This window comes from Neopelma chrysocephalum, unplaced genomic scaffold, assembly GCF_003984885.1.
Source record: "Neopelma chrysocephalum unplaced genomic scaffold, ASM398488v2 Primary Assembly neopelma1_59, whole genome shotgun sequence".
Classification (NCBI taxonomy): Eukaryota; Metazoa; Chordata; class Aves; order Passeriformes; family Pipridae; genus Neopelma; species Neopelma chrysocephalum.
Window position 1 is genome coordinate 16,672,093 of NW_020897714.1, and position 15,431 is coordinate 16,687,523.

At 45.6% G+C, this 15,431-nt stretch overlaps 1 protein-coding gene across 7 annotated transcripts in view; it reads left to right on the forward strand.

Moving 5' to 3' along the window:
- The window catches only part of TCF20 (transcription factor 20), a 130,609-nt gene that overhangs the window by 83,411 nt on the left and 31,767 nt on the right, over positions 1 to 15,431 (forward strand). For all 7 annotated transcript variants that reach the window (XM_027680092.1, XM_027680095.1, XM_027680094.1 and 4 more), the window contains one exon: positions 282 to 5,909. In XM_027680092.1, coding sequence (XP_027535893.1) covers positions 318 to 5,909 — 5,592 coding nt within the window. In that variant the 5' untranslated portion in view covers positions 282 to 317. Of the gene's footprint in view, positions 1 to 281; positions 5,910 to 15,431 lie in introns of those variants that run through there.

Below are 15,431 nucleotides of genomic sequence, written 5' to 3' on the forward strand. Positions count from 1 at the left end.
CCCAGACTTTAGGGAAATATTAATTAATGCTGAAAATGCACTCCAAGTGGTAATAGGCTACTGGCCTGTATTTTTTTGAAAATTAGTGATTCCTCTTACTTGCACTACGTAGAATGTTGGCAGATTGCAAGAAGAGGGGTTGAACATTGATGTACCAGAAAGTAGGAGACAAATAGTAAATTTTAATTACTGTTAAACAGTGAAATTGAGCAGAGGTACTGGTGTGACTGGGAAATGTAGATCTTATACCTTTTTTCCCCTCTCTTTTTCTCCCCGTTTAGGAGGGCTTTCGAGCTGCTGCTCTGCTGCTGAACAGCATGCAGTCCTTTCGGGAGCAAAGTAGTTATCACGGAAACCAGCAGAGCTACCCGCAGGAAGTGCACGGTTCATCCCGACTGGAAGAGTTCAGCCCTCGCCAGCAGGCCCAGATGTTCCAGAGCTTTGGAGGAGGTGCTGGTAGTGGACGTCGTGGAGCAACAGGAGCCTCTACAGCGATGCCTGGTGAGAGCTCTGGCCATCAGAGCTACCAAGGTTTCAGAAAAGAAGCAGGAGAGTTTTACTATATGGCTGCCAACAAAGATCCAGTGGTGTCAGGAGGGCAGCAGCCACCTCAGCGCAGGCCTTCTGGACCAGTACAGAGCTATGGGCCCCCTCAAGGGAGTAGCTTTGGGAGTCAGTATGGGAATGAGGGACATGTGGGCCAATTTCAAACACAGCATTCAACCCTTGGGGGTGTATCCCACTACCAACAGGATTATACTGGTCCTTTTTCTCCGGGGAGTGCCCAGTATCAGCAGCAGGCTTCTAGCCAGCAGCAGCAGGTGCAGCAGCTGAGACAGCAGATCTATCAGTCTCATCAGCCTTTACCCCAGGCTTCCAGCCAGTCTGCTTCTAGCACCTCACACTTGCAGCCAATGCAGCGTCCATCCACCTTACCTTCCTCTGCTTCTGGCTACCAGTTACGAGTGGGTCAGTTCAGCCAACACTATCAACCACCTTCGTCATCATCCTCCTCCTCTTTCCCCTCCCCACAGCGTTTTGGCCAGTCAGGACAGAATTATGACGGAAGCTACAACGTGAATTCTGGGTCACAGTATGAAGGCCATGCTGTGGGTTCCAATGCACAGGCCTATGGGACCCAGTCAAACTACAGCTTTCAGACTCAACCGATGAAAAGCTTTGAGCAGTCTAAGCTGCCCCAAAGTGGGCAGCAGGGGCAGCAGCAACAGCACCCACCTCAGCACGTAATGCAGTATTCAAATGCTGCCGCCAAGCTCTCTCTTCAAAGCCAAGTAGGACAGTACAGCCAGACTGAAGTTCCTGTAAGGTCACCAATGCAGTTCCACCAAAACTTCAGTCCAATCTCTAATCCATCTCCTGCTGCATCTGTGGTTCAGTCTCCAAGCTGCAGCTCTACCCCTTCTCCACTCATGCCAGGTGGAGAAAATCTCCAGTGTGGGCAAGGCAACATGTCCATGGGTTCTAGAAACCGAATCCTGCAGATGATGCCTCAGCTTAGTCCTACACCATCTATGATGCCAAGCCCCAATGCTCATGCAGGTGGATTCAAGGGATTTGGGCTGGAAGGACTGCAGGAAAAAAGGCTCACAGATCCAGGGCTGAGCAGCCTGAGTGCTCTGAGTTCTCAAGTGGCCAATCTGCCCAACACAGTCCAGCACATGTTGCTCTCAGATGCCTTGGCACCTCAGAAAAAAAGTTCCAAAAGGTCATCCTCTTCAAAGAAGGCTGACAGCTGCACCAACTCAGAAGGCTCCTCCCAGGCAGAGGAGCAACTCAAGTCTCCCATGGCAGAGTCCCTTGACGGTGGCTGTTCTAGTAGTTCAGAGGATCACGGAGAAAGGGTGAGACAGCTGAGTGGCCAGAGCACCAGCTCAGACACCACTTACAAAGGGGGTAATTTAGAGAGACCCAACTCCTCACCAGCACAAGGCTCTCAGAATGAGCCATCAAAACTCAGCAGCAGCCCTGCAGCTAGGGAAGATGTGGCCTCCCCTGATGGGAAGGAAGCTGTGGTGGCTGTGGAAAATGCCCCAAAAGTGAATGAAAAGGCAGTTGGGGTGATTGTCTCCCGGGAAGCCATGACAGGAAGAGTAGAAAAGTCAAGTGGACAAGATAAACCTCCACAAGATGATGCTTCCACAGCCACTCAGGCACCAGCTAGTGCTAGTGGAACAAAAGAAGCCGGGCATGCAGGGACACAGCCAGAAACTCAAGTAGGAAGTAAAGGGAGCAAAAGTGGAGATAACACTAACCATAATGGGGAGGGGAACAGCCAGCCTGGTCATGCAGTTGTTGGGCCAAATTTTCCTGCAAGAACAGAATCTTCCAAGTCTCCTGGCAGTTTAAGATACAGCTACAAGGATAATATAGCAGCTGGTATACAGAGAAATATTGGTGGCTTTCCACAGTATCCTTCTGGTCAGGAAAAGGGGGATTTTCCAGGGCATAGTGAGCGCAAAGGCCGGAATGAGAAGTTTCCTAGCCTCCTACAGGAGGTTTTACAGGGGTACCACCATCATCCAGACAGAAGGTATTCTAGGAACACACAGGAGCATTCTGGGATGGCTGGGAGTTTGGAGGGAGCCATGAGGCCCAATGTTTTAATTAGTCAAACCAATGAATTGACCAATAGAGGCCTCTTAAACAAAAGCATGGGGTCTCTCCTGGAGGGCCCTCACTGGGGTCCCTGGGACAGGAAGTCTGGCAGTGCAGCTCCAGACATGAAGCAGATAAATTTAGCTGATTACCCTATTGCTAGAAAGTTCGATGTGGAGTCTCAGTCTTCTGCCCATGAAGGGGGGGCACTCTCAGAGAGGAGATCAGTGATCTGTGACATATCTCCATTAAGGCAACTTGTAAGAGATCCTGGCCCTCATCCCATGGGGCACATGGGTCCTGAGGCCAGGAGCGGAAGGAGTGAACGTCTTGCCCCTGGCTTGAGCCAGTCAGTAATACTCCCTGGTGGTTTAGTATCCATGGAAACAAAGATGAAAGCTCACAGTGGGCAAATAAAGGAAGAAGATTTTGAACAGTCAAAGAGCTCTGCTAGTCTCAATAATAAAAAAGCAGGAGACCACTGTCATCCTGCTGGCATCAAGCATGAGTCTTTCCGAGGCAATGCCAGCCCTGGAGCTGCAGTCTCCGATGCTGCTCCAGATTACATTCCCCAGCAGGACAGCAGATCGACACACATGAGACGAGCACCTGGCAGAACTGGAAGGGGTAAATCACCCTCTCAATATCAGGATCTTGCTGATAAGCTGAAAATGTCACCAGGCAGAAGCAGAGGTCCAGGGACAGATCTGCATCACATGAACCCACACATGACACTGTCTGAAAGAGTTAGCAGGGGTTCCTTGCATTCTGTTTACCCTCAGAATTCAGAAGGCCCATCTCTGGCTTCAGCATATCACACAAATGCTAGGCCTCATGCTTTTGGTGACCCCAACCAGAGTTTGAATTCCCAGTATCATTACAAGAGACAGATATACCAGCAACAGCAAGAAGAATACAAAGATTGGGCAAGCAGCACTGCTCAGGGTGTGATTGCTGCAGCTCAGCACAGGCAGGAAGGGGCAAGGAAGAGCCCAAGACAACAGCAGTTTCTGGAAAGAGTAAGGAGTCCTTTAAAAAATGACAAGGATGGAATGATGTACCTTCAAGGTAGCTCCTACCATGACACAGGAAGCCAGGAAGCTGGGCGCTGTGTTATGGGGAGTGATGGTGCTCAGAGCAAATGCACCGAACTGAAACACGGCAACCAGAAGTTGCAGCATCACGAATCTGGTTGGGACCTCTCTCGGCAAACTTCTCCTGCCAAAAGCAGCGGCCCTCTTGGAGCAGCCAACCAAAAAAGATTTTGCCCTCAAGAAAGCGATGGGCATCGACGAGAGGAATCTGCAGATTTGCCCAAGCCTAGCAATGCTATGCTCAGGCTCCCTGGCCAGGAAGACCAGTCTCCTCAAAATCCATTAATTATGAGGAGGAGAGTCCGTTCTTTCATCTCACCTATCCCTACCAAAAGACAGCCACATGATATGAAGAACAGTGGCAGTGAAGATAAAGGGCGACTGATGCCTTCAGCAAAAGAAGGAGCTGATAAAACATACAACTCCTATGCCCATTCATCTCAAAGCCAAGATGTTGGCAAGTCAGTTGCAAAGGGAGATTCCTTCAAGGACCTGCCAAGTCCCGATAATAGGAATTGTCCTGCTGTTTCCCTCACAAGCCCAGCTAAGACCAAAATACTGCCCCCAAGAAAGGGGCGAGGATTAAAACTGGAAGCTATTGTTCAAAAAATTACATCTCCCAATATTAGGAGAAGTGTTTCTACCAACAGTGCTGAAACTGGTCCAGATACTGTCACTCTTGATGACATCCTGTCCCTTAAGAGTGGACCTGAAGGAGGAAATGTGGCTGGACATGGACCAGAGACTGAGAAGAGAAAAGGAGAGATGTCAGATCAAGTGGGGCCAGCAAGCCAGGATACAACTGGTGAAAAAACTCTTCCAAGATCTTCAGAAGAGTGGCAAAGCAGTGAGGATGATAAAAACAAAAAAGAGGTCCCTGAAGCTGCAAGTGTTGGTAAAGAAGGAGCAGGATCCAGTGCAGCACCACCACCTTCTCAGAAGTCAGGTGGTCAGGGAAGGTCTGATGGATCTGTAAGTGGAGCTGGAACTCTGACCTTTTCTGACCCAAAAACAATTTCCCCTTCCAGTGTGTTTATTTCTGAACCAAATCCAAAGTCTGAGGAAAAAGACGGAGATGTGACAAACATTTCACCCAAGCCAGATGGCTTCCCTCCAAAGGGATATTTCCCCTCTGGAAAGAAAAAGGGGAGGCCAATTGGGAGCGTGAACAAGCAGAAGAAGCAGCAGCAACAGCAGCAGCAGCAGCTGCCCCCACCCCCACCACCCCCACCAGTACCGGCACAGTCTGCAGAGGGGGTGAGTGCTGGTGAGCCAAAGCCCAAGAGGCAAAGGAGGGAGAGGCGAAAACCTGCAGCACAGCCACGGAAGCGGAAGCCTAGACGGGCTGCTCCCATTGTGGAGCCTCAAGAACCAGAGATCAAGCTTAAATACGCTACCCAGTCTGTAGATAAAACTGACTCCAAGAATAAGTCCTTTTTCCCTTATATTCATGTGGTAAACAAGTGTGAATTAGGCGCTGTGTGCACAATCATAAATGCGGAGGAAGAGGAGCAGAACAAATTGGTGAGGGGTCGGAAAGGACAGAGGTCTTCAACACCCCCTCCTAGCAATGCGGAGAGCAAAGTGCTGCCCACCTCAACTTTCATGCTGCAAGGCCCTGTAGTAACAGAGTCTTCTGTCTTAGGGCATCTGGTTTGCTGCCTGTGTGGCAAATGGGCCAGCTATCGTAACATGGGTGACCTCTTTGGTCCTTTCTACCCCCAGGATTACGCAGCTACCTTGCCCAAGAACCCGCCTCCAAAGAGGGCCACAGAAATGCAGAGCAAGGTCAAGGTACGGCACAAAAGTGCTTCTAATGGTTCCAAGACAGATACGGAAGAAGAGGAGGAACAGCAACAACAGAAGGAACAAAGAAGCCTCGCTGCTCATCCCCGCTTTAAGAGGCGGCACCGCTCTGAAGACTGTAGCGGAGCCTCTCGGTCACTTTCAAGGGGAGCTTCTTGTAAAAAAGCAACCACTGACGGTGGCAGTGGTGGTGAAAAGACTCCTTTGGACTCAAAACCCTCTATGCCCACTTCAGAAGGTGGCACTGAGCTGGAGTTACAAATTCCTGAACTACCTCTTGACAGCAATGAATTTTGGGTCCACGAGGGTTGTATTCTCTGGGCCAATGGGATCTACCTGGTCTGTGGCAGGCTCTATGGGCTGCAGGAAGCTGTGGAGATTGCAAGAGAGATGGTGAGTACCTGACCTTGCTATACAAAATTATTTTCTTTCATTTGCAATGTATATACACCATTTGGAATACCATTTTTCTTTGCTCTTCTCTCATGTCCGAAACAATGATTTTTTTTTATCCTAAATAAATATCTAGTGATGTCCTTTTGATGGCTTCCTTTAGATCTCTGGCACACCTCATCAGACAGATTTTTTGGACATCAAAAAGCTGGAGGCTCATTATCTAGTGAGAGTTCTGCATGTCCAAAGGCTTTCTCGTGGCTGCAGTGATCTTTTTTCCACTCCTTATTCTATCCTGGTAGATATTTAATATTCTCTAGGAATCTTCTTGGAGTCATACACTGAAAGGTCAAGTGGCAGCAGACACAAATTGCAGCAAAGAAAATTCCAGTTCAGTTAGGCAAAAAGTTTCAGTGGTCAAACATTGGTTTGAGGGAGGAGAAATGACAGAAAAGATGTGGAATTTCCTGGTTTTGGAGATGCACAAATTTGACTAGGCAAGGCCCTAAGCAGCACACTTTACATCTGAAGTTGGATCTAGCTTCAAAGTTGGCTCTGCTTTCAGCAGGGGTCCCTTCCAATGGCAGTTACTCTGCACCTGTAATACGTATTACACAACTGTAGGAGAATTTACAGCCCTTACAAAGTAAGGTGGATTGTTGAGTGAAATGTGGGTGGGTTTACTACTGATGAATTCAGTATTGATTATACCATGAACGATACTGATAGCTGACCAGAGTGCGAGTATACAATGAGTGAGAAGATGTAGGTAAAATTTAAGCAGGCACAAAGAAAGAACCTTGTTCACAACCACCTGGTTGTGGATGGAGCCGCTCACTGTTCTTGATTTCCTGAGGCAGAAGCTGATGCTTTAAAACCACAGTTGGGTGGCTTGCTTTGCCATCATCAGTATCCTTCATCCTTTTATTTATGGTTATCTTTTTTGTATTGTGCTCTGTCCTGGGTCAGACCATGGAAGAGACAGGGGACTACTTTTTCCCGTGGCCTTCAGATTCTTCCTTTTCTGAACAGTGTTGGGATCCAGTTTTTGTCTTCTTTCCTCTATCTTGTTACATACAGCATGCTTGTTTCCTCCTCATGAGCTTTTTCCTCTTCAGGTTTGATTCCTGGCTTGTTCTGAATGTTCTTTGACAGTAATTACATGCTTCTTTGCCCTAACTTGATTTGGCTTGTATTCTTGTTTCTAACCTCTCATTAAACATAGTCAGTTAATTTCATTTGGTTTTCATCGAGCCATGTCTGTGTGCTTGTTCTGATCCAACTGCTGAATTTCTTATCTCTGGTAATTGCAAGGTTTCTTTCAGAATCTCCACCACCATTTGGATTCTACTTGCAATGTGGCCGTGCTTTCATATGTCTTGTAGTTCACCAGTATTTTGAATTTGGATCTCTCCAGCCTGATTTTCTCTTTTTACTGTTTTTAGGGTGTGTCTTTCATTTATGATTCTAGTTTTCCCAAAAGCAAATGCCTTGTCTGCAGGTTCTTGGACTGCCTGAGTTGCCCTTCAGAGATCCTTCTTGTGTTCCTGTACCTGCAAAGGACATAAGCCCAGCAGAAACATGCTGTGCTGAGAGGCTCTAATCCAACTTGTTAAATAGTAACCTGTTATCCGCATTTTTAGATGGGTTTTGCATGTTGTTTGACATCTACTTCTTTCTCTGCATGGGATCTTGATGACTTTATGATTGAATACACTTTGGCCTATCCTTTATCATTTTCTTCCAACTGTTGCAATCATCTTCTCACAAGCAGAATATTTTTTCTTCCTCTTAACCCTTATGGCACCATACAAGAGCATCTCCTTATTTTCCTTGAACTTTGTGTTCTTTTTCTCAACCTCTGCCCTTTAATCACTTGCTCGACTCCTGTCTTTTCTCTCACAATACCTGTAGACATGTTTCTCATTTTTTTCAAAAAAGAAGTGTACAAAATGCCTGTAGCCTCTCTTGCTTTTGCAACTACCTCTTAATTTCCTTTCTCTTTTTTCATCTCAAAATTCTTTGAGTGCATTGTCCAGGGCTCTTATCCTCCACTGTGGCTTCAGTTGTGCTCTACTACAATTGTAATCAGTGTTTACGGTGATCTCTTCCCAACTAAGGTTCAGATTCAGTACTTCATTTTCCTTTTTTCTGTCAACTTACATCGTCACTATCAGCTCTGCTGCTTTTGAAGTGTTGTTCCACCTTTGTTTTCCATCTGTGCCTTCTTTTGATTACCTCTTTGCTTTCCACTGTGTTTTGCTGAAGGTGTTGTTCATTACTTCAGGCTTTTTCTGTGGGGTTCACTGAAGTTTTGCTTGTTCTTTCCTTCCCTTTATCTTGAAATACCATGCTTTTGAGTAGCTTTTGGTAACTCAACCACTTTCTTCCAGAGTCTTGTAGAGCTTCCATTTTTGCTCCAGATTCATATTCTTCTGGCACGAACTTAAAAATTGTTATTTAATTCATAGAGAGTTCTCAGACTCTCACTTTAAAATATGGCTTTTAATCTACATCATACTTCATGCATTGTCTGCCATCTTTTTCTGATTTTCATGTCACTCAGATTCACAATCTCATTTGATTTTAAAATTATTTCTTCCTAACCCTTCTTACTTTTTGTGTAGAAGAAGTAATACGTAGCCTTTTAATGTTCACCATTGTTCTGTCCAGGTCCATTTTTAACTTAGTTATAAGACTGAACTTTCAGAGTCAGAGACCATTATCTTGTGTGTGCACTTTGTTTTGTTATGGAATCAAAAAATGGCTTGAGTTGGAAGGGACCTTAAAAATCAACCCCCTTGCTGTGGGCAGGGACACCTCCCACTAGAGCAGGTTGCTCAGAGCTCTATCCAACCTGGCCTTGAATACTTTCCAGAGATGGAGCATCCACAACTACTCTGGTGCCTCACCACCATCATAGTAAAGAATTTCTTCCTAATATCTAATCTAAACCTACTCCCTTTCAGTTTGAAACCCCTTGTCCTGTCACTACATGCTCTTGTAAAAAGTCTCTCTCCATCTTTCTTGTAGGCTCCCTTCAGTACTGGAATTACAATTACGTCACTCCAAAGCCTTCTCTTTTCCAGGCTGTACAATTCCAATTCTCTCAGCCTTTCCTCATAGCAGAGGTGCTCCATTCCTTTAATCATTTTGGTGACCCTCCTCAGGACTTGCTCCAACAGGTCCATGTCCTTCCTGTTCTGGGGACCCCAGAGCTGGATGCAGCACTGCAGGTGGGATCTCACCAGAGCAGAGAGAGGGGCAGAACCCCCTCCCTCGACCTGCTGCCCAGGCTTCTTCTGGTGCAGTCCAGGATACCCTTGGCTTTCTGGGCTGTGAGCTCACATTGCCGGGTCATGTCCAGCCTCTCATTCACCAGCACCCCCAAGTCCTTGGGCTGCTCTCGATCTGTTCATCCTGGAGTCTGGATCGATACCGAGGGTTTCCCCCACCCACTTTCTGAGCTTGCCCACATCCCTCTGGATGGCATCCTGTACTTCAGGTGTGTCACTGCACACTCAGCTTGGTGTCATCTGCAAACTTGCTGAGGATGCACTCGATCCCTCTGTCACTAATGAAGATATTAAATAACACTGGTCCCAGTACAGACCCCTGAGGGACACCCCTGGTCACTGCTGCCCATTGGGACTCCGAGCCCTGGACCATTATCCTTTGGATGTGACCATCCAACCAATTCCTAATCCGCGTAAGAGTCCACCCATTGAATCCATCTCTCTCCAGTTTAGAGAGAAGGGTGTTGTGGGGGAATGTGTCAAAGGCTTTGCAGAAGTCCAGAGATATTACTTCTGTAGCCCTTCCCTTATCCACGGATGTAGTCACTCCATCATAGAAAGCCACTAGGCTGGTCAGGCAGGATTTTCCCTTGTGGAGCTGTGCTGGCTGTCCCAAATCACCTCCCTGTCCTCCATGTGCCTTAGCATAGCTTCTAGGAGGATCTGTTCCATAATCTTCCCAGGTGCAGAGGGGAGGCTGACAGGTTGGTAGTTCCCCGAGTCTCCCTTTCTACCCTTTTTAAAGATGTGTTTCCCTTTTTCTGGTCACCTGGGACTTCACCTGACTGCCATGACTTTTCAAATATCATGGAGAGTAGCTTGGCAACTACAATAGCAAATTTTCTCAGGAATCTGGGATGCATCTGAACCAGGTCCCATAGAGGTTCTGGGCAATCAGGTTCCTCAGGTGGTCATGACCCTGATCTTCTCTTACAGAGTGGGAGGGACTTTGCTCCCCCAGTCCTCATCCTGTCATCCATCCACTCAAGGGGTGTGGGAAGGGAGGTTGCCATTGAAGACCGAGGCAAAAAACTTAAGTACCTCAGCCTTCTCCTCGTCTGTTGTTATCTGTTCACCAGAATTGGTTATCAGAGGGGGTACAACCAGCAGTTCCCTACTCAGCCATGCCAGTTTCTTGCCTTCCTTGCCTGATTTCTTGCTGCTGGGGATTGCTAGCTCTTGTACTCTACGAAAGACTTCCTTAAAGATCTGGCAGCTCATTTTCACTCCCTTGTCCCTGAGGGCAGTCTCCCAAGGGATCCTATTGACTATCTCCTTGAAGAGCTGGAAGTTTGCTTTCCTAAAGTTCAGGGGCCTAACTTTACTCCTTCAGTCCCCCAGGAATGCAAACTCCACCAGTGCATAATAACTGCAGCCCAGGCTGCCTCTGATCTTGACATCCCCAGTTAGTTCGCTTCCGTTGTTGACCGTCAAATCCGATACTGCGTCCTGTCTGGTAGGACTCTCTATCACCTGGCTTAAGAAGTTATTCTCCATGCATTCCAGGAGTCTCCTGCATTGCCTACAGCTTGCTGTGCTACTTTTCCAGCAGATGTCCATGTGGTAGAAGTCCCCCAGCAGGAAGAACCTGCAAGCATGATGTCTCCTGGAGTTGGAGCAGGGAGGCTTTGTCAATAGGCTCCCCTACAGGTGGCCTGTAGTAGCCTCTAACCACGAGGTTCCCTTTGTTGCCTCAGTCTCTGATTTTTACCCACAGGCTTTCAACATGCTCATGGCTGTTCAGAGACAGCTCTTCACAGTTAGTTCTCTTCATGTAGAGGGCAATCCCTCCACCTCTTCCTTTCCTGTCTCTTCTGAATAGCCCATAGCTGTTGATATTCGCACTCCAGTCACAGGATTTGTTCCACCAAGTTTCACCTTTCTAGAGAAACACCCCTTAATTCCTTTGAGCTATTTCCCTGCTGTTTCCCTGTCGGCTTCTGTTACCTCAGGAGTCCCTGACTCATCTCTGTAAGACTGCAAGTGTGATCCAGTGTGGCCAACACATTTCAGTCACTGGCAGAACACCCTCATTAGCACTCTGTCCTGTAACCTTTGCATCTCATCCCACACCTCGCAAGAGACAAGCTTGATACTGTCTCCGTCCCCCATCACAGTTTAAAGCTCTCTGTTATGTCTCATGCATTACATCCATAAGAGTAATCCATTTACCTCTGTGACAAATAATGGAAAAGGTTTTCTGCTAGCATTATTTTCTCCTTAACTTTCTTATCCTATTGTAGCAAACTGTTGTGCTGGGTTCTCCTCTGGAAGCAGCATATCCTCCCCCCTTCAGTTAGACGAGGGTTATGTGCAGCACCAAGATGGTGATCGGGATATTCAAAGCTGTACCTGCTGGAAGCCATCCCCAGGCAGTGGAAAGGCTCCCTTGAGCCCAAGACTCTTGACCCGCTGCCTGAGGAAAGCCTTCTGGCTCACATGACTGATTTCTTATGCTTGCTGCATATGCTTTTTCTTTACCTCTTCCTTGCTTTGCCAGTGCATTTTCTGTTTTTCCTCTCAGACATTCAGTTCAATAGTGTGTCGTGGAAAAGCAGATGTGCAAACTATGTAGCTACTTGCTAGCAGGAGAGTGTAGACCGATGTGTGCACCAGCATACAGGAATCTAGGCCTTAGATTTGGTCTATGGGTAAGGAAGGACAGTAGTGTATGGCATATGAGGGGTCGTGAGCCTGGAAGTGAATAATTCATGTACGTAACTCATTCTGTGCAAATTAAATACTGCCATAACTAAAAATTATGTAAACTGTCTGTAGTACCCACAAAGGGTAAATATGCACCAAATTTAAACTGTATCCGTACCATTAAGTGAGTTGAAATATTTTCTTTAGAGATCTGGCTCTACTGCTGTTGTTTGCACAACATTTTAGTATAGAAATAGGAAACTCAAACTTCTAGTTACAGGCCATTGAAGTAGAGGTAGTGACATAAGTAACCCGTCCTGTGTTTCTTCTTCTCATACAAGCTCGCCTGTTTTTTCTGACTCATTATAGCCTTTTTACCAAAACACCTGTTTCTCATTTGCTTTCCAGAATCAGAAAATAATTTTTCTTGCTAAATTGTTTTCTGTTTCTTTTTTGAATAAGTGTCTGTGTCTTACTGTAGTATTTTTGAGAACAGCCCCATAGTCAATGTCAAGAGAGGATTAGAATGTATGTGAAGTTGCTCAAAGATGAAATTGTACCAGATGCTCTAGAAGAATTCGAGATGAGAAGGTATTACCAAACTGTGAAGTGACTCTCCTGATCTTTGAGCTTTCCTTGTAGTCTCTTTTCACCTTGGACTGAAAACTGTTGGGAGTGTGTTATCTTCTAAGCAGCAATCCAAGTAGTTTCCAAAGTGCTAGAATCTGCCTTTTTTGAAGGCCAAAAGGCGTTCCTCTTACTGTGGCCTCTCTAAAAGGCTTTTTGGTTCTGAGAATGTGAATAGCTGATCAGATTAATTGGGCTGCTTCAGATGCAGAATGACTTCATCCTTCTCCTTATTTTGAGGCTCAAATGAGATACCCCAGCAGATGTTAATAGTTTGTTAAACCATAGTAGGGGTGCTAACTGGCTGCCTTGGAGTTAGACATTTTTTGTTCCAAGGCTAATAAAATCTTGAACTGAAAAAAAGCTGTATCCCTAGTGCTGGGTGATCCTGTTGCCTATAAAATGCTTTCTTTCAACTGCTGAAGTTGGCCAGACAGTTTCCTATCTTGTTTATTTTCTCATTGTTTTTCTACTAATGAGGAACTCACTTTCGTGGAAATTGGAATATTGGTTAGCTTTGAAACTGGCAAAATTATGGGGACACTTTGGTAGTTGTCAGCAGATTTAATGTTCAAAAGAATTGATGGGTCTTTATTCTCAGTATTAAATATAAGAAGCTGTAAGTGAAGAACAATGCAGAGAACATTCTTTGTGTTAGGTTGAATCCAAGATAGTTCTGCTATTGTTTTCTAAAAAGCTGTTCACTAGGAGGTGGTGTGCTATTCCAAAAATTTTTTTTTTTATAAAACATGTTTTTTTTCCGAGGCAGAGACTCTGGCCTAGTACACGTATTACTTCTGGTTGGTGTTTTTGGAGGGTTTCTTGTTTGTTTGGATTTTTTTCTTCTCCTCCCGCACCCTTGTCAGAAGTGACCTTGCTGAAGGTAAATGTAGCTCTTGTTCCTGCTAAGAGTGCTCTGTGAAGGAAAAGCTTGCTTATCCCACTTTTAAAGATCTCTTTTAAAAGGTCTAAAAAATGTAATGCTTTTCTCTTCAACCTCTGCATCATTCACAGCTTGAGAAATCTTTTAATCCTTTTACATGGAGAGAAGTCCTCGGGACCTGTTTCCTTTGTTGCTTCTTTTTGAAAACATCATCTTGGGTTTCAGTCAGGTGAACTTCAGAGTAGCAAATGGTGAAGGGTAAAATCTGCCTGTGACTACAGTAGAAGGAGATTCTGGGCTTTCTGTCACCAATCTGGAACTTTGTCCATCCAGCTCTTCATGAATTATCTTGCAAAGCCCCCTGCTTACCTGAAGTGGAGCAATCTGTCTACTTTAGGACTGTTACCAAGCCTGTTTTGAAGGTCTGACCTCGGTGAAAGTTCTTAAAAAACATGTATGGTCTTACAGGAGTTGAGAACCTAAATGCATGTATCCCTGCAGTGGCAGCCTTCTGGCTCATGTTGAGTGCATCTTTGTTAGGTGTAGGGTTAGAAGTAGGTTTGCATGTGCTATCCACATCTCACAGAGAACAGCTGGTTTCACACAGGAAGGTTGTTCTTTACCACTTAAGATACAGTGGCAGGTCAACTGTCAGGAGTCTTATCTGTGGAATTCTGTGCCATAGAGAAAATAAGGATTGCCTTTCTATAATATTTTGTTTACTCTGTTGCTTTCATAGAACCATTTTCTTTTGTTTGCCTCTACCATTCTGGACCCTAGCTGCAAATTGGGTAAAGAAAGGTGCCTAGAGGGATTACTAGGAATTAAGCTATTTATATTCTCAAATTTGGGAAATCAAATCCTAACGAGAACGCTCCCACGCTCTGTAAGTAATTGCTTATAAAAGGTTCCTAGCTGTGTAGCTAATCAAATGCCTAAGCCAGGGAATCAGTATGAGCTGGGAAAATTATGGAAGGTTAGCTACCTTTGGCAAAACAAAGCAAAACAGTTTCTAGCCCCAGAAACCTGCGTAGTGTAGCACCATACGAGGATAAAGGTGTCAGTTTATTCTGAATGCCTCATTTGGCACAGGTGGGTTTTGCTATCCCTAAGCCAGACCAGGAGGGAGTTGCTATCATGAGGAGTGATCCTACTTTATCCTCTTTGCAAGCTGCTTGTTTCCACTGTTTCACTTGTGCTAGATCTACCAACTGTGCATTTGCACAGTGGGTTGAATTTTAGCCAGCTAATCCATCAGAAGACTAGTTTGGGATGGGGGATCTTTGTGCCAGATCAGCCGTCTGACTCCGCTTACCCTCTGAACCATGTTTGCTACATCTGAGAGGGCCTTTCCATGGTAATTATAACCATTAGCGTAAGTTACCTGTCACACAAAATTGTGCCCAGGTGACACCAACACTTGAAAGTGTTTTAGGCCTACTGTACTACTGTTTCATAGTTCTGGGAGATGAATGTCAAGCTTTTATTCATCATCCCTCTTTTTAAAGAAGAAAAATGTGCAGAACATGGTATTTTTTCTTTTTTTTCTTCCCCCTGCCACCTGCAAAAAACCCCTAAGTTACGTTCTGTATCAGGTAAGGGCTCAGCTGAAATAACCTGCTGCTTCAAAGGTGACATGGCTGACAAACACAGGAAGGAACACCTGTGTTTCTTACACCCAGATCTGTACTAGTAAGGGAGACAATTCCAGAGTAGGAAAAGGTGACACTGGAGCTTATTAAGTTTTCACTGTGGGGGCAGGGAAACCAGTAATGAATTTAAAATCTGCCTGTTAGCAGTGGTTAGAAAAAGAGGTGTTTTGAGAGAGTTGTCGGCTTGGTTTTGTCTCTGGCAACAGCATTTAGTATGCTTTAACCCCTCAGATGAGAACTGCCACAGAATCTTGAGGCACCTTTTACAATTGTCCCTAAACTGGGTGAATTCCTGTTTTTCACTGACAAAGTGTGCCCAAATACCTGGTAGTCTGAGCTGGAAATGCGCACACTCTAGTGTAACATTCGTTTTCATTCCTCAGGAAATGGCAGCATCTTTAATATTCTTCTGCAGTGT